Below are 19,819 nucleotides of genomic sequence, written 5' to 3' on the forward strand. Positions count from 1 at the left end.
TTTTAACACTGACAAATGACAATAACTGTCAATAAAATTGTATTTTTTCGTTTGGAAACGTTATTATGCTATACAGCCTACTGACAATAACAAGAAATGCTTTTTTTATTTTGGATCATAATATTTTTCCCGGGTAAATTACTGTGATAGTTCTTACGTATTAACATCTTAAAAAAGTATTAATGATAACTAAATTTTATGCATTCTAAGTTAATTTCACCTATGCTCAAACATTTTTTTTTTCAGGTTGTGTATAAAATATAAATATAAAAAGCCGAGATGGCCCAGTGGTAAGAACGCGTGAATCTTAACCGATGATCGTGGGTTCAAAACCGGGCAAGCACCACTGAATTTTCATGTGCTTAATTTCTGATTATAATTCATCTTGTGCTTTACGGTGAAGGAAAACATCGTGAGGAAACCTGCATGTGTCTAATTTCACTGAAATTCTGCCACATGTGTATTCCACCAACCCGCATTGGAGCAGCGTGGTGGAATGTGGTGGTGGTGGTCCAAACCTTCTCCTCAAAAAGTGGAGAGGAGGCCTTTAGCCCAGCAGTGGGCTAAAGGCCTCCTCCACAGGCATCCGTGCAGTGCCCCTCTCTTTCCCATGGGTGTCGTAAGAGGCGACTAAGGGATATCTGAGCGACCATCTGCTCATCTGGTGGTAGGATGCTAACATCCGCCTGGCTTGTTACCACCGTACGCATGGTGAAAAACTCGTGAAGTGGCTTGCAGCCGCGTTTCGAGGTCAGCCAGCGTACAGCCAGAGCCCGAGCGAGTATTGCCGCGATGGGTGTTGGTCCAATTGGAGACGGCTGTTGAATCAATGCCGGGGGAAACTGTATTGACCTGCCGGACAGGGAGACCCGAAGAAACGGCTGTTCCGCTGGCCGCCCGTGGCATAGTACAGGGGCCCGAGCGTGCCTAACCAGCTCGTGAGGCTGCCCCACCAGGCCACGCATAATCTCGGGGTGGACCGTCGTGCCGGTTGGTGACCGGTAGGTGGGGTCCCGGCGGCCACTTCCGGGGGGGTTCGGGGGCCCTTCCGTCCGGCGGGTCAGTGTATTTTCCCTTTTGGCAACCACTTGGGGAAACACGCCTCCACGCTTTGCCCATCCCTATCGTGGCAATACATCGCTCGCTTCACGTCTCTTTTCCATTCTATTTTTCCCAAATGGCGCAACAAAACAGAAATAACGGTCGTACAGCGGTGCACACCCCCACCATACCCTCGCTGTTTGAGGTCGAGTTCTCTAACATCCGAGGACTCCACACTAACCTCAACGCTGTCCACCACCATCTCGAGACAGCACGGCCAGCAATGTTGTTTCTCACGGAGACACAAATACTCCGTCCTGCCGATACCAGCTACCTTAATTATCCCGGCTACACGCTTGAAGAATCCTTCAAAGCGAAAGCCGGAGTATGCTTGTTCGTCAGGACGGATGTTTGCTGTCACCGACTGCGCTGCTTGGAGGACCCCTCCTTCTCCATGTTGGTGGTACGTGTGGTCCTGGTTCGTCAGAGCCGAGTCTACGTGTGCCTCTACAGATCCCACAATGGTGACTTGGAGACAAGCCGATTATTTGACCATCTTAGTCGGGTGGCAGATGCTGCGCAAGAGCAATTTCCTAACGCGGAATTGGTGTTTTTGGGGGATTTTAATGCTCACCACGACTCCTGGTTGAAATCCCTCAAAACTGACCATGCTGGAAGGACTGCTCATGCTTTTGCTCTCACACATGACTTGACCTAACTGGTTGATCAGCCCACCAGGATCCCAGACATTGATGGGCAAGCACCTTCTCTACTGGACCTTCTGCTGACTTCTCACCCGGTGGAATATCAGGTTGTGGTTCAGGCTCCTCTTGGCTCTTCGGATCACAGCCTTATATCTATCTACCAGAGTGCCACAGGCCAAGCTGCCGCCACTAGCGGTATGCAAACGTCGCGTTTGGCACTATAAGTCGGCGGATTGGGACGGTATGCGCGATTACTATGCGTCGGTCCCTTGGAAGGAACGTTGCTTCAGTGGGAATGACCCGACAGCTAGTGCCGCTGCTGTTGCTGGCGAGATCATGCTGGGAATGGAATACTACATTCCTAGCTCAGATCTCGTCAGTAGTAGTACGCGTAACCGTTGGTTCACTCGTGAATGTGCCGATGCTGTATCAGCTAAGCAGGCGGCATATCGCAAGTGGATCAACGGCTGCATTAGCGGGGCATCTAACATTGACTCACTGAAAGCAAACTATAATAAAAATTCCAAGTCCTGTAGAAAGGCATACACGAGAGCGGATGCACAGCGCATTGTACAGATTGGTCATGACCTTGTTTCGCATCCTAGGGGCTCCCGTAGCTTCTGGCGTCTGACCAAGTCTGTGCAAAACAATTTCTGCCAACCTTCGCTGCCACCGCTCAGAAATCCGGACGGATCGCTAGCTCACAGTCCGCAAGAGCAAGCTGATCTCCTGGCTAAACTCTTTGCCGACAATTCCGTCATCGATGATTGTAGTGCACTGCCACCTACAATACCTGCATGTGGCCATACGATGCCTGACAATAAAATCAGGCAACGTGATGTGCGTGCGGAGCTGCAATCACTTGATGTACGGAAAGCTAGCGGTCCCGATGGAATACCAGCCATAGTGCTGAAGAAGTGCGCAGCGGAGCTGTCTCCTGTGTTAACGCGCCTGTTCCAACTTTCTCTCTCTTCGGGAAGTGTGACGGAGGCTTGGAGAAGAGCTAATGTGCAAGCGGTTCCCAAAAAAGGGGATCGGTCTGACCCGGCAAATTATCGGCCAATAGCTATCACCTCAGTACTTTGTAAGGTGATGGAACGGATTTTAAACAACCAACTGATCCATTACCTAGAAGATCACTCTTTAATTAATGATCGTCAATACGGGTTTCGACCAAAACGGTCCACAGGTGATCTTCTAGCGTACGTAACGCACCTCTGGGGTGAAGCTATCGACAAGCATGGAGAATCGTTGGTTGTCAGCCTCGATATCTCCAAGGCTTTCGACAGGGTCTGGCACAGAAGTCTTCTCTCCAAGCTGCCGGCATATGGTCTGCCTGCTCAGCTATGCACCTGGATTGCCAGCTTCCTACACAAGCGTAGCCTTCGTGTTTTAGTTGATGGTTGCGCTTCACAATTCTATGTAGTGAATGCTGGGGTCCCCCAGGGATCTGTGCTATCTCCCACACTCTTTCTTTTGCATATCAATGATATGCTCTCTCTTGGGAACATACATTGCTATGCAGACGATAGTACAGTGCATGGTGGATACCACGGACGCGCAGTGGCTGGGCGAGCGGAAATTGAGGAGAGGCGGAGGAATCTTGTCATTGAACTCGATAGGACGTTAGAGCTCATCGCCAAATGGGGCTCTGATAATCTTGTTGAGTTTAATGCCAAGAAAACACAGGTATGCGCTCTCACGGCGAAAAAGTCAACATTTTCCCCTCTTCCCTCCCTCTGTGTACTCCGCTGGTGATGCAAAGCAAAATCGCCATGCTGGGGATTGACGTTCGCTGCGACCTTAGTCCAAGGGATTACATCGAGGCTGTTATAAAAACAGCTTCACGGAAACTCGGAGTTCTGAACAAGGTGCGGCGCTTTTTCACGCCACAACAACTGTGCCTGCTGTACAAAACACAGGTACGGTCTTGCGTGGAATATTGCTCGCACCTTTGGGATGGCTCCGCTAAGTACCTACTTGAGGCCTTGGACCGGTTGCAGCGACGTGCCGTACGCATGATTGGCGACGTAAAGGTGACAAACACCCTTGAACCTTTACAGTTGCGTCGTGAGATAGCAGCACTGAGCGCTTTCTATCGACTGTATCACGGCGAGTGCTCTGAGGAATTATTCTCTCTAATTCCTGCTTCCCCCTTCCTTCTTAAGTCCACGCGAGCTGGTTCTCGATGTCACCGCCTAACTGTGACATCAATTCCATCGCGAACAAAGAAATTTGGCAACTCCTTTCTTTGTCGCACTTCCAAAAAATGGAATTTCTTACCAGCTCACGTGTTCCCCTCCTCTTACAACCCGGGTTCCTTCAAACGAGGCGTGAAGAGGCATCTTGCGGGCCGGCAAGGCGAAGGCGGCTAGTGCAGAACGTTTTTCCCGTCTGTACTGGCCGTCGTCGCGTTTGGACTCTACTACCACTTACCAACAGGTGGAGTAGAGTCATTTGCCCTCCCGGCGAATATAAAAAAAAAAAAAAAAGTGGGACATTCACAGGCTGTTACGGATTGCTTTTGGCTCTAGTGGCCTCTACAGCGTCACCGGGCGGGATTTTAACTCGCCCAGTTGAACTCAAGCCGGATGTTGGAAGCCACATAAGCGGCTCTAAAAAAACGAATGTAGAAACTGCTATGGCACATTTTTAATTTTCAACATTTTGTAAATTAGTGGCGCTACCAAATTGAAAATTACCACTAACGTCATTTCCGTTTTTCTTAATATTAGGTCCTTACATGTGAAATTAGCGTTTTGTCGTACAGACCACTTTGATCTGAAATATTTCCTCTTTGAATTGTTAAGAATTCCAAATTCAAATTTATAAATTCATTTAGTTGGTACATTTGAGTTTTGAAAACAGTCATTCATTTCTTTTCTCGTATTATATTGTATCTGCCATAATCTTATTCAAACTACCACCAAAGGGGTGTGTATAGCTTACATTATACTGTTATTATACCTATATATATATAGCATAATGATATAAAACCTTTTTAGTTTTTTTTGACATCCTTTAGTAATGTAAGTTTAATATATAATATAGTTTAAAGATAAAAGTTTACGCATACTTGAGAATATTAATTGTTTAAAGTTATGTATGTTGACATGTGATGATGTTATTTTATAATTATTATGACAATCTAAATATTAGGTCCTTACATATTAAATTAGCGTTTTGTCGTACTGACGACTTTGATCTGAAATATCTCCTCTTTGGTTAAGAATTCCAAATTCAAATTTATAAATTCATTTAGCTGGTACATTTGAGTTTTGAAAACAGTCATTCATTTGTTTTTTCCTCATTATTTTTTTCTTTGGCGTCGCTTATTACCGCACAATGGAAGACATGAAATATCGGTATATTTACGAGTACGAGGTCTACCGTGGCACCAGTTCTGCAGAAACAGCTCGAAGGATTAATGATGTGTACAGCGCTGGTGTCGCAAAAAAAAGCACGGTACATTTTTGGTTTCGGAAATTTCGACCTTCAAAACCAATACCGTGGACAGCCGGACACCTAAGTGGAAAATGAAGAATTACAGGCTATTGTGGAAGCGGATCCATCACAAAGCACTTCAGAGATAGCGGCAGGCTTCGGGGTAAGTAATAAAACTGTATTAGTCCACTTGAAGCAAATCGAGAAAGTAAAAAAACTTGAACGATGGGTACCTCATAAATTGAGTGAATCGAACTTGCAAACACGCGTCGACTGCTGTGTTACTTTGCTCAACCGACACAATAATGAAGGGATTTTAAATCTAATCATTACTTGTGATGAACAGTGGACAGTGTACGATAATCGGAAGCGCTCGTCGCAATGACTGATCTCTGGAGACCCAGCTAAATCCTGCCCTAAACGAAAATTGACTCAGAAAAAGTTACTTGTGAGTGTATGGTGGACTAGCGCCGGTGTTACCACAGCTTTTTAAAATCTGGCCAAATGATTACGGCAGATATATATTGTCAGCAACTGCAAACCATGAAGGAAGAACTAGCTGCTAAACAACCGAGATTGGTCAATCGCTCTAGGCCACTGCTGCTTTGCGACAACGCAAGACCACACACTGCACAACAAAAAATCACTAAGTTAGATGAGCTACAATTGGAATTTCTGCGACATCCACTGTACTCTCCGTACCTTGCTCCAACAGATTACCATTTTTTCCGGAATTTGGACAACTTCTTACAAGGAAAAAAATTCAACTCCGATGCGGCAGTCCAAACCGCCTTCAAAGACTATATTGATTCTCGCCCCCGTGGTTTTTTTTAGTAAAGGGATCAATGAACTACCTACGAGATTGCAAAAGTGCATAGATAACAACGGTGCATACTTTGATTAATTAAATATATTTTACAAAAAAAAAATTGACTTTATATTCCCCCCGTACTAAACGCCAATTTCATATGTAAGGACCTATTATAATATGAATAAAATAAAAATAACTCTTCTTATTAAAACTTCTTTTCTATTATTAATTTAAAGTATCTAAGTATACCGTCCGAATTATATATAAACAATTTAAATGACACAAATATTAGAACAATGCTTAATACCTTTAAATAGGTACTTTTAGTTTTCACTTAGATATGCATGAAATAAGGCGCAATAAATATCTTTTTACAAAAGAAGTAACCATCTATGGACCAATGTAACATTAATATTTTAAATTAACAAAAAAATGGTTGTTGTTCTTTCCTCTTTTGTGTGTTCACGTACTGTTCAGTTAATTTAGTTGCAATTCTGTAATGTTTTTTAAGGCACATATCAATATCAACATACATTAGGCAAGTTGTACTAGATAAATGTTCGTCTTTCAATGTATAATATATTCAACGCGCGTAATATGACGTCCTAAAAAGAATCTAATAAATAGTAAATAATACTTAAGTTAGTTTTCTTAGAATTGTTTTTCTAACTCGTGTACCAAAAGTCTCCAATTTTTTTACATCAAAGTTAAAACACGCTAAGGGTCCGTTCACACAGACCGGCTCGGAGAGGAGAGCAGATTTTTATCACGTTGGAAACAGTGTTTTGAGTGATTGTAGTAAAGTTTATTTTTGCATTTGCACCTTTTTTGTCATTAAAAATGCCTGAACGCGCTTCGTGTGAAGTAATAAAAGGAGCCGACCGGCTCCGCTTGCGTGCTCTTTCTCGCTCGCACCGCAACCGCACCCGCTTTCAGATCTCTTCCAGCCGGTCGATGTGAAATAGTTGGCGGCTCCGCTCCGGCCAATTCCGTAAGCGTATACGACCCGGTCTGTGTGAAAAGAAAAAAGCAGGCCGATGCTCTCCGAGCCGGTCTGTGTGAACGGACCCTAATACATGAGTGCACCAGGCTCACCACAAATCGCGACAAATTGCGAAATCTCGTTAAACGAATAACATCTGCCATAAACTATTGGGCTATATGACCACCACGACCGCTCTGACAAGTGCTACGAAGAAGAGGAAGAATGTTAAGATCAAAAACTAAAATGTCATTTCCATAGTAATTTGTTCTAAAAGACATAAATGAGGAAATTGAGTCGGTCAGCGCAGAAATTTCACCCCAATTCAATGTTAAAGAACACACCACACATATTTACGACTGTATCTTTGGAAGGTAATATAATAAAATCGAAATAATTATAAACTAAATATTTATTTAAATTGAGATCACTATTCACTGCCTCCCGCCCTCTCATTTTGACCAGCGTGTGGCTCGTGCGTATTTTCATCCATGCCTAATTCCCCATAATTTCCGAGTAGTCGTTGACCAGTCGGATCAAAAGGCGATCTTAAATGAAGATTTGCTTTATACTTCTTTCCCATAACTTCAATTTCGTAATTGCCTTCTTTCAAGTACTCTTTCGTGACTATCGCGCCTTTGTTTGTTATGTAACCAATTCCAATGGATTTGTCAATGAAGAACCCATAATCTCCTCTTCGGACGTAACCGACGGGTTCACCGTTTCTATATATGGCTTCTTGACCAAATAATGCTACCTGAAATATTAATTATTAAGCAAAACTAATCGAAAAAAATATAAATAAATATTGACACCAAATATAAATAAAATAAGAACAAACATAAATACAAAGAACACGAAATTCACGTTTGATGATCAAACATCGTAATCGTTAATCATTACATTTTGCCCAAGTCTAGTAATGTCAATAGTCTACAATGAAGGCAAGACTGCAGGCGAGTAGAATTGTCGCTTAATTTTCTCCCAAAATTATTGAATAACTTCACCGACGGAATTTTTTTTTTAATTTTGGCGACAATACAAAGTCTATTATTGATTACGGTGTTTTAAAATATAATAATATTCAAAAAATAAATTAATGTTAATTTCTAAAACATACTTTACCTTATCATCGAGGGTAAGGAAGGCGTATTTCTTGGTAACTCCATTCTTTTTAGCTTTAGTGACAAATTCGTTGCCAATGTACTCGCCGTCTTTACGACAGGCGAAACCCATATTTGATTCTATTGGATTGTCATCAGTTCTCAAATCCACATTCCATAAATGAAAACCTGAATTAAATTAATAAATAATAATTTTAAAATAACACTAACAACTATGCACTTACTTTGCATTAAAAATTAAAATAACAAATCTATTATTTCAATACCTACTACAAAACTGTCTGAAGTTAGAGCATAGATTTCAAGTAATCGGTAAATATATAAAAATTAAAAACATGCGTCGAAGTTATCGTCGAAAGTTATTTTTGTAAAACTCGTAAGACAAAAACTCTAAAGAAAAATGTATAGCTGACTTAAAATTGCTCAGAAGAGAGAATATAAGCTCCTATTAGTTCAGTCATTACGACAGCAAATATTATAGACGCAATATATAGACCTTTTTTGATATAGTATAAATATATTTTTGTACCATCACTCTATAGAAAAAAGAAAAAGCAAATTTCAGTATATTTTATTTTCATTTTCGATATCTCGACATCACTCGATGAACACTTTGCATTGGCTTCCACGCAATATCCAAAAATCAGCCGTCTCGGTTGCATTTGCACATGAATTTTGAAATATATATAATCACTGCATCATATAATATATTACAATAATATAGTACAAGGCATTTGCCAAGCCGTGGCAATGTTACAGAATATTATTTAATTACCTTTCTTTTTATTATCTGTAACTATATGTATGGTTATTTCGATGTACCTATAAAATATACAATCTGTTTCTTTTATTTATATATTTTATTGAGTTTTTTCTTTACCTTTTTCCGTACTTAGAGATGTCAAGGCCCTCCACCCAGCGTTCTTCAGACCCTTCGCCTTCCTCAAAGCCTTGTAGACTTGCACGGCATGGGAGGACGGAACGTGAAGTTCCCAGCCGAGCTCGCCGGCCCAAGACACACGCAGAGCTCGGCAAGTATAAGCCTTATTGTCTGGGGAATTAGGCGCATTTGACACCCTGATGCTTCGGTGCGTATGTAGAGGGAAGGCGTCGTTCGAAAGACCAGCGTCAGTGTATCGCTGCAGAATGCGTTGACTGTAATTAAATTAAAAATATTTATTAAAATACTACTCGTTTGTGTATAAATACATATTCCTATCAAGTAGATTATAGAGTTTAGATAGGTACAGTTTATATTCGATATTATATATCGCAGTTATATTGTCAAGAGATATTACAATTTCACTTGGAATATTATAATTAAACGGTAGATTATTAATCGATTTCATTTCTTATAATTTAACGGCCTGATTTTACACTATAATCTGCGACAATATACCTGCGACATATATATATAGAAAGGCAAAGACAAAACAGTTCAGTACATTTTTATCCAATATTTGTCAACTGTTTCGTCTTTGCCTATTTACTTAAAGATACTCACCTGTCCGGGCCTTGTACTCCTAAAATACAAAGCTGTTTACTGACGTCTGTCAAATTCGCTCTAAGTTTGTTCTTGTGTATAATTCGACGAAGAATTGATGCGGTGTGGTTAGCGCTGAAACCACTCGTCACGACGTAGTATCCACGACCCTAAGAATACATCGACCATGTTCAGTATATATAAGAAATTGTAGTATGTCAGTGTATGTCAGTTTTCTTTAAAATAAAAAAAAAACAACAGATACAATAAATTTTATCATTTGTCTCTTTGGGAATAAATTCATAGGACTTTCTCATGATCATTGTCATAGTAAGTAATCAAATAGAAGTGTATAAAAGATCCTTGCTAATATTTATTATAATACCTCCTTTAAAATCTAAGTTGCAAACTGTTTTCAAAACATAAGTCTAAATTAATAATAGGTTTTTTTTAAATTTGAGATCAATTATTGTAATCTCATCAGCCCACGTAGGTTAAAAAGCACTAAATGTAATTATCAACAAATATTATATATATAAATTTATTATATGTTTGTCTATTGAATATGAAAAAAATGTTGAACATAATTGTAAAGTAAAATATGTAATCACTTCGGAATATTAATTTTATCAAGGAATGAAGAAAGAGTAGAAACTCCAACGACTAGAAACTTTGACAATGTTGCATCAACAAAAAAGAATTATCTAACATATTTTATTTCACTAACATAATTTTTTTTTAAACCTTATAAACAATTTTTAATATTGCATATATCTATGTAAACTTACTTTAAATATTGGTTCGTGTAATAAGCCGCTGCCTCCGTCAAGAATACTGACAGTTAAATCCGCCTCCACTCCGCCTTTCTCATTCAGAAGTAGAGTATAAACTAACCTAAAACATGAATAAAATACAATTGCATTAGAAGCATGTTCTCAACTATGACTGTAGAAGCAATATGAACAGTTTACGACAGGTAGGCGGACTGGCAAATGGACCTGATGGTATGTGGACACCACCGCTGATACAATCATTACAAAAAAAAGGCATTCATTGTATTTTGGATTTAAATATCGCATGCCAAAAAATGAATGCAGAAGACATCATATCTGAAAACCGACATTATTTACCTACGTGGTTATATCTGAGCTCTAAAGTTGCTGAGCAACTCCTTTGCATATAAATAAAATTTGTTTATATATATAAAAACTTCATCAAACAGTATATTTGCAAGATGCAGTTTCCACGTAAACAATATGTTTAGTAATAATAGCAACCTTTTAAAACCCTGCTATGTACTTTTCTAACTTCTAATTTCAACCTCTTATGATACAAAAAAAACCTTTTATGATACAAAAAAAAAAGAGTGCTAATGTTTAATGACTACAATTAATAACAAAATTATATCTTAGTACTAATTATTAGAGAAAACTGATTAGTTTATGAGTTGTAACTGTTTATAATTTTATAATTTTGCAATGTTTCTTTCGCTAATAAAGAATAAATATGTAAATAAAGGATATCTTATCGTCTTAATCTAACGTCTAATGACACATGACAGCAAACAGAACAGCAAAAGTGCTTTTGAAAAAATTATATCTAACATCTATCTTCAATGGTCTTAGTAGCTTTCTTTGAACAATTCCGCTTTGATATATAGATAATGAGAAGAAACTGTCGACATTGTCGAGATAAAAAATCATTAGATAATAATTACCTGTCGGCTTTTCTTGAAAGATCAGCTGTGAAGGCAAGTTCAGCGGTTCTTTGGGCGTCGGGACCCGTCAAGTAAAATTTCCCATAATATGACATGTTGAACAGCGCTGCTGCATTTCTACAAGCCAAAGCCTCTGAACCTATCTAAAAAAAGCAATTAAAAATATTAGTACCCATATAATATTTTCCTCCTATCCAATTTTTTTCTCTGCGGTTATTATTAAGTACTTTTTAAGGCACGGCACTGTTAACTTCGAAATGCCATCTTCGAAAATCGATGCTGAGAATTTCTTGACAAAATAACTCAATCATATTTAATTGGCCCGACCCGGGGCTTGAATATAGCGAACTATTGAACGTTAGCCACTAGACTCACGTAAAAGGTTTGTGCAATATTTTTAAGAAGGGATCGTTACACCTTTTTTGTTTTCGTCTATTTACGCTATACTCCATTGGATTATGGATTTCAGCTGGAAAAAAACCCATCAAATTATTATTAAAAGTAATAGTCCGTGTATAAAATGATAGGGATTTGAAATCAAGTTAATTTCGTTAAGGTTTTTTTACATAGCTCTTGCTTTAGACTAAGTTCTACGACATAACATCATTTTATTACTTCAAACGATCATTGCAAGAATAATTATTTAAGTATCTAAATAATCTCAACAGCGATTCTGAAGGAAATGTTAGTAACATTAAATCTTAGGCACCAGTCCATAAGATGATTATTTGTATAAGATGATGATTATACATATGCTATTCTCATACATAAATATCAAATCGTAGTCAATTTTAACATTATAAAGCCCTAATCGCAATTTGATAGACTGTTAACTTTCTACTACTGAGATTTTTCATGTGAGTAAGGAGTACTCAGTATTAATGTATAAAACATATATACTGTCATATAATCACTTTCAACTCGAGGTACATACATGTATATATCTAAAAGCTTACGACCCTACTGCGGGAGCCCGCAATGTGAAAATTTGAACAAAACTATTCTATTAATATTTTATCATATAAAATGCAAAGGAGTTTGCTAAAACCTACTTATATAAAAATGATTAAAAAACATATTTACTATGTCATGATGTTTCGAAAAACCAAATGAGTAATCTCCCTTAAGAATTTCTTCGTACCGCTGGTCCAAGTTCCGAGGATATTCGTTGACACCTCCCCAATCGTATTGTTGAACTCTGATCTGAATACATTGAAGTGTAAAATTTGTAAGAAATTTTTAATTTATCAAATCAACTTTGCGTAAGTCTCAAAAAGTCTACTATAAATAAGTTGAGTTCCGTACCTTTTCGCCAGGCATGAAGAAACCAGGTCGCTCCCACCCAGCCCGCGCTTGCATCACCGCGCCATCATCTATCAGTTCCTGGTGCAGAGCGTCATGGCTGGCGTCTCGTCCGGCGAGGGGTTCATCGTTAGGGAACACTATGCTGTAGTTTCGGACATATGACTCGTGACTGCTCTCCCGCACCCAATGAGCGCGAGATAACTGGCCCGGTGTGAACCGGCATACGTCAAAAGCAAACATGTTGTAGTTTGGCCTAAAGAGTAAACAAATTGATTATAACAAAAAAATGGACAATACATTTTCATGCTATATATACTTGTTTATTTATAAAAGTGCTGTAATACAAGTACAATATCATAACTAATATAATAAATGCGAAAGTAAGTCTGTTTATTTGTTTCAAGTCTTAACTACTAAAACGATCATAAGGAAAATTTACATACACGTTATCAGGGGTACAAAAAAGATCATAGTGTACCATTTGGCCTCACCTCTTACATGTGGAACCGGAAACTACTAATCAAATAATTGTAACAAATTTAAAATAATTGATACATTTATAAATGGAGTAAGCATATGAAACTTAAGATAACGTAACGGTGACATCAGTTGCACGCATACATCATTGTTAATCGTTTTTTACGTCCTCTTTGTAGCAGTATTATGTTCTTTCATGTTTTACACACAAAATTTTCAAAATTATATTATTATATTTATTTTTGACTAAATTTAATATTTAAAAAAAAAAACGTGTATATCTGCAACTTCCCAGGAATCAATTATTTTGTAAACATTTTCAATGATCTCGAGCTCCGAATCATTACGTTTCGATCTGCTTATTATCAACTTCCGCACTAACTTTCTATCATGTAGTATTATAATAACAACTCGATAATATCATGTTTATAATTAACTTTATTTTTCAAAGTATCTACAATATTACAAACAAATTAGCAATCTTAGAACGTCATTAACTAGGCCGTAAACATACGTTATAAATGAAGAATATTGCGATAACCTTAAGGGTGATGCATACGTCCAAATCTACTTAATTTTCGCAGATAAGATAAAACGTTATTATTAATAGACAATTGATGCAATATTTCAAGAATTCCTATTATTTATAAATAAAAGTGTCAGTAAAAGATTTCATAAGAGTTTTTGCTATTAAACAATATCTAAAACAATGTCATTAAAATTTTACGGTTGAAATAATTTTGCGGATACTTTCAGTGGAACCCGAGTTCCAAGTGTAGATGCAAACACACAACACGTGAACACGTTGCAAGAATTGATGTAAGCGTCATTTTACGGTAATATTTTCTATTCTCGTCCAACACCTCACTAATAGAGAAACTTGGGTTAAAGTTAGTACATAATATAATTATGGTTTACCTTCCACTGATGATCCATTCTGCCATTTGAATGGCAGTACCGGCAGAAAACATCATCCCAGCCGAGTTATACCCGCAGTTGTGGTACAGTCCTAATAAATAAAATATTTTTAAGTAATTATTTTGTATGTAGTATATTATATAGTAATGAATCTATTGAACATACCACGAAAATTGCTAACTTTAAGTATATTACGGATCAATGCTATTTTTAAGTTTATTAAAACCAAGAAAATGATTATTAATAAAGGGCTCTTAAGAATCTACTAAGAATAAAATGTTTTATTTTAATTTCAATACAGTTAAGAATATATAGATTTTTTTAACATACAATGAAACTTACCGAAGACATTAGCATCTTCGCCTATCAAAGGTTTATGGTCTGGTGTAAACGACTCCGGGCCACAAACTGTGCTTTTAATGCCAATATTTCCTAATTTCGGACATAGTGAAGTAGCACTATTCATATGTACACTAAACACATCCCAATCTAATTCGTAAAGGTGGAAATGTTGTTGTTCTGGGATCTGATAAAATAAAAATAAATCAATAGAAGAATAAGAGAAAAAGGCCATGAAGCAACCAAGACAGCCTAAAAGTTAGAACCTGAGTTTTCATTAAAAGAGGAAAATTACGTGAGCTAACCTATCAAACAAAGCATGTGTCTAGAGTAATTTTGACATGGCATTTTCCCAATAAGAGGTTTTTATTTAGTTTAATTTGTATCTATGTAATAAAATAATATCATTGATTAGTACGCTTCGAAAAACACACCTGATCGAGCATGATAGGATTGTTTTCATAACCCCCGATGTTGCAACTTTCGCCCTGTATCTTGAAATAAAGGTTAACGTCATGGTCTCTAACATTTGGACAGCCGCGGATTTCTGGTATGCCATCGGTAACAACGTAGGCATGTTTAAATGGTACTATTGGTAATGAGGGTACACCAGCAAATCTTGCTATACGCGGACCCCATACACCTGAAAATAAATGGTTTTAACTAAATACATGATCGTTTTTGCATAGATAAATAAGCTTGTATAATAAGTATATAAACTGTATATAATATACAAAAAGGTTATGCTAGTGTACTAGTTACAATACAGTTAAAACAGCAATACTTGATATTGTTGTGTTCCGGTTTGAAGGGTGAGTGAGTCAGTGTAATTACAGGCACAAGGGACATAAAATCTTAGTTCCCAAGGTTGGTGGCGCATTGGCTATAAGCGATGGTTGACATTTCTTACAATGCCAATGTCTAAGGGCGTTTGGTGACCACTTACCATCAGGTGGCCCATATGCTCGTCCACCTTCCTATTCTATAAAAAAAAAAAAAAAAAAAGTTAAGAAGTTAGTTTAATTAATTAATTTTGTAAATATTTTCGATGGTCTATTTTTTTCTATTTTAAATTATAATAATGTTTAATGATCACCTCCGCAATTCACCACACATTTTGTTTTAATAAAACCTTTATCAGTATGAACGCCAGTCACTTCTTTACTTCCAAGTAAATTATGGGCATAATGAACATCGACAACGGGACAATCTTCATATATCTGTAAATGTATCATTCTTAAATGATTTAAAGTAGCACTTCAGTTAAACCTTTTTATTTTCAATATTTTACCTTCCCTCCATTTTTGGACGCAGCTTTAACAAGTGCATTGCAAACCATTGCTGGATCTATCGTTCCGTCTAGGGGTGAATATAACGCCATTTTGAAAACAGACGGATCTAAAAGTGGAAATAGTTTCTGGGCCTCATTGGGATCTAATATTTCACTTGGTATTCCCATTGATTTTCCTAAAGTATGCAATCTTAAATATTCTTCCGTACGCAGCTAGAAAAACATAATGATTATCTCTACTTGCATATGATATAAGGAAACTAAACTTCATTGTACCTACATGAAATATTTTTTTTCTTATAAATGTAGGTAAATCAATTATTCTCATATTTATAATAAGTACATATTATTTCATATTGACAATGTTAATCAAAATTTTTATAATTTTCAATAAGATCAAATTGTAATTACTTTACGAATTTTGATGAAACTTTATACGACACTTTTTGTCCTGACAAATAAGTCCACGACGTAGTGGAAATTTTGTTTCTATAGAAAAATGAAAATCAACTTTGTGATTTTCATAAGATTGTATAAATTAAATGTACATCAAACATCTTGTTGAACAATGACTAAAACTATATACTTACGTAATTAAAAAATCATTTTTACTTCTCTCTTTTTATACAATGAAATATATAATAAATGGAAACGCTTATTTGTTTCTTCGTTTTACAACTTTAAACGAGTAAATTAATGAATGCTGCATAAATTAAAATAATATAATTACCCGACTCCGAGATATAAACATGCCACCATTGTTTATCCATCCTGCATAATCTCCGGTCTCTTTTTCTAATGAATTATATACTTCTCTAGAATCTTGTAGCAACCTAATTTCCAAATCACTTGGTCGAAGCGACCATACTAAACCTAAAATATTAAATATAAAAAGTAATGTAAATAAATATGATTTAATATTTATTAATAACAAATACGTAATCGTATAATAATGGCAGTGTAGTAACGCTACTTCTATTTTTACATTTTCGATAAAATGGTCAACATCTTTTCATGTGGCACCTTTTTCATAAATACAAGATAAAAAAATTAAGCTCGCTATTGAATTGCATTATTCTATGCATATAGCCTTTAAGCATATTGTCCAAATGAATATTTTAGCATGTATATCTTGAATTATGTTTATTAAATATATTATAATAATAAAATAAACGTACCCGCGGTATGCCATGTCGTTCCGCTGGTTAACTTATTCCTTTCCAATAATACTGCATTAACACCTCTCTTTGTTAGTTGGTAAAGTGTATTACAACCAGCAACTCCACCCCCTAAAATGTTATCCCGGTGTTGTTAAATTGTGTATGAGAATTTAATATAGAGATGTATAGAGAGTTGAATCTAGGACTTCGTGATTTGCAGTCTTATAAACTGGCAACTAAGTCAATGAGACCCGGCTTAAGAAAATAATAACAATGAGTGTATCAGTTAAGAAAATCTCAGTAGCTGTTCAGGATTAAAGCCCCGTGCCTCGGAAAGCACTTAAAGCTGTTGATCCTACGCGTGATCTGTCTCCTGTTAGTTCGGATTTCTGTTCCATCAGATTACGACACTGACGTAATATTGAGTGCACGTGAAAATACACTTGTGCACTCGCCTGCGTAGATGGCTAGTCCTTGAGATTGGCTGTCGATGCCGAAGTTCAGTTAGGAGAATTTCACAATTAATTCGAAGCATTCTAACGATAACTTCTATTTAGATTCAAAAATAATTTGTAACTACCGAAAAATCTTAGACCTCATTCTCCCCCGATTTTTTTTATGAATATTAAATATTCCAGCTTAATTTTTGTGGTTACATTATTTATCGAGGACCCTGTATCAATCATAATGCAGTGGAAGCCTTGCTTTTTCATTCACGAAATCAATTATGCGTCTTCATCTACCGAAAAAGATATTAATAATAATATAATACCTGTTAATAATATAATACCTATTTACTTAAATAATAATAATATCAGCTACAATTATTACGGAATAAAAAAAATTGCAGCTGTTTTTTAATTTGCTTGAAGCTTAGGTATCTAAGCTTAAAACGCAAGGACAAAGTTTTTTTATAATTTATAATCATAGATTCAACTAAAATCTAAAAGTAAACTGTTCATACCATCACGAAATAAGGAAGAATTCAAATTTCAAAAATAGAATTTTGCAAAGAGGATATAATAGTAATATAAGGTTTTCATCTAAAAAAAATTGCTACTTAACGAAATCAGAGGGCTTTCGTTAAATAGCCTTAAGAAAAGAAGAGACGTAGTGTAGGACATTTACAATTTACAAGGAATGTATCGTTTATAATAACTGTGTATGGAGATGTGAAATTAAGCAAATTGAAGATGTGGCCATCAGCTTAAGCTAAGTTGTCATATCTAGCATATTACTGTTTTTTGTTTATTAACGCAATATGTATTTCTGAACTTATTTTGATAACAACAATCAAGTCACCGTTTACTGTTTATTAATTAATTTATAATTATACAAAATGACACGCGCGTGTCATAATAGCTTATGACGAAGATTACGGTTGTAAATACCTATAAGGTATATATTGTACATACTTAGGTCTATTGACAGAAGCAAAGTCCGTTATAAGTAGAGGTATGAGTCGGTTTTGCGTGACCTCTGGATATAGAACGCAAAGATCGGTTATTAGCATTCGGTGTAATTTATTTATATTTAAAGTCTCCTATCGTATTGGGTATTTTACTTATCTAGAAGGTACTTACCTACTTAATCTTTCTGAGTATAATAGAAAAGCTAGTTCAATATTATTCAAGTACTAAATTCTAATACGCATTTATTATTATCAGTTAAAAAGACATCGTTAGAAAAGCTGCATGTGTCATAATTCCGACATAGCACATATTATGTATGTCCCTATATCCCAATAACGCAGTGGAGCATCGTGGAATGGCAATTTTCCAGCACTGGAATATATAGCTTTTTTTAGGGCGTTGTGCTAATTTATAATATTTGTCTTGTATAAGGTCGAGGAAGGGGACGATTTTTTTTCTTATTTTGTATACAAATTTAAAATATTTTTTTATCATAGTATATTTACATTTGCAGGTACTGTTCCCATTTTTCAGCTACTGACATAATTCCATTGCTGTAAAGTTTTTGGACTTCTACTGCGACAAGTACCTACTTGTCGCAGTAGAAGTCCAAAAGTAGGTACTTTTGACAGTCCTCTCTAGATGTTGTCCTATGTAAGACCTAAAGCATCATCATTTTGGCAGCAGAAAAACATTACAAAATTTGCGGGTAACCGCATTTTCTTTTTATTTTTCTGTTTTTAAAATGTCATATATGTAGTGGTATCACAACCAGCCAGATACAAACAGTACAATCAAAGAGATTCTACTACACCTTTTTACTTATAAAATGATGAAAAACTTTTTCCTCGACCTTATTCAGAATAATAAACTATTGGGGCTCTATGTATAAGTCTTTTATAGCTCTCCTTGAATTCGCATAATGTGTTTAGAGTATATTTTTTTAATTATAAAACTTTATACTCTAACATTTTCTTCGACGTAAATAAAAATATCATAAAACACTTCAAAATTTTTTAACGAAAGTTATTTACTTACCTCTTAATGTCTACAGAGTATAAAAATCGCTATATAAATTGATAAACATTATATAAGATAAACTGCTTACCAATATAATATTTTTTTTTAAATATAATCTAAATACGTTTACAAATTGTACTTACCAATAATAACTACATCAGCTGATGTCACCACTTCCTTGCTTGTCGAAAATAATCTTTCATTTTTATGTAGTTTTAAATAATTTATGGCTTTGTATCTGATACATCTATCTCTAATTACTTTGAACATGTTAAAAATAAAATAGTTGTATTAAAGTGATGTAAGCTCTTCTGCGGTAAAACGACAAATAACAGTAAGATGAAATAAACAGAGATAAATGTCGTCAAAATATTATCATCTACAAGCTAAAGTTCAATCACCATATATTTATTATCAAATAATTTATAACATAGAGAAGAGTTGGCAGATTATGGCGACCTTTGAAATTTATATTAATTATTATTTTGAAGAATACGTATTGTTTTTAGAATTAAAAACAAGTTCAAAATTCAAACTTTAGTTCAGTTCTCTGTTGTGTTCTGAGTTTGTGACGCACCTAATCTTAAGGAA

The 19,819-nt window shown here is 36.2% G+C and overlaps 1 protein-coding gene across 1 annotated transcript; it reads right to left on the reverse strand.

The window, feature by feature from the left end:
* Positions 1 to 7,376: 7,376 nt before the first annotated feature.
* Positions 7,377 to 19,554, reverse strand: LOC126779451 (sarcosine dehydrogenase, mitochondrial). Its single transcript, XM_050503423.1, has 16 exons — positions 19,372 to 19,554; positions 16,815 to 16,925; positions 16,367 to 16,509; positions 15,637 to 15,849; positions 15,442 to 15,565; positions 14,780 to 14,988; positions 14,349 to 14,532; positions 14,007 to 14,097; positions 12,612 to 12,864; positions 12,390 to 12,509; positions 11,307 to 11,449; positions 10,378 to 10,483; positions 9,611 to 9,759; positions 8,987 to 9,261; positions 8,108 to 8,274; positions 7,377 to 7,739 (listed from the first exon to the last, which is right to left on the reverse strand). The coding sequence occupies exons 1-16, from the start codon at positions 19,496 to 19,498 to the stop codon at positions 7,413 to 7,415; spliced, it is 2,742 nt and encodes a 913-aa protein (XP_050359380.1). The 5' UTR covers positions 19,499 to 19,554; the 3' UTR covers positions 7,377 to 7,412.
* Between the last annotated feature and the right edge of the window lie 265 nt (positions 19,555 to 19,819).

This window comes from Nymphalis io, chromosome 2 (genome assembly GCF_905147045.1).
Source record: "Nymphalis io chromosome 2, ilAglIoxx1.1, whole genome shotgun sequence".
In the NCBI taxonomy this organism is placed as follows: Eukaryota; Metazoa; Arthropoda; class Insecta; order Lepidoptera; family Nymphalidae; genus Nymphalis; species Nymphalis io.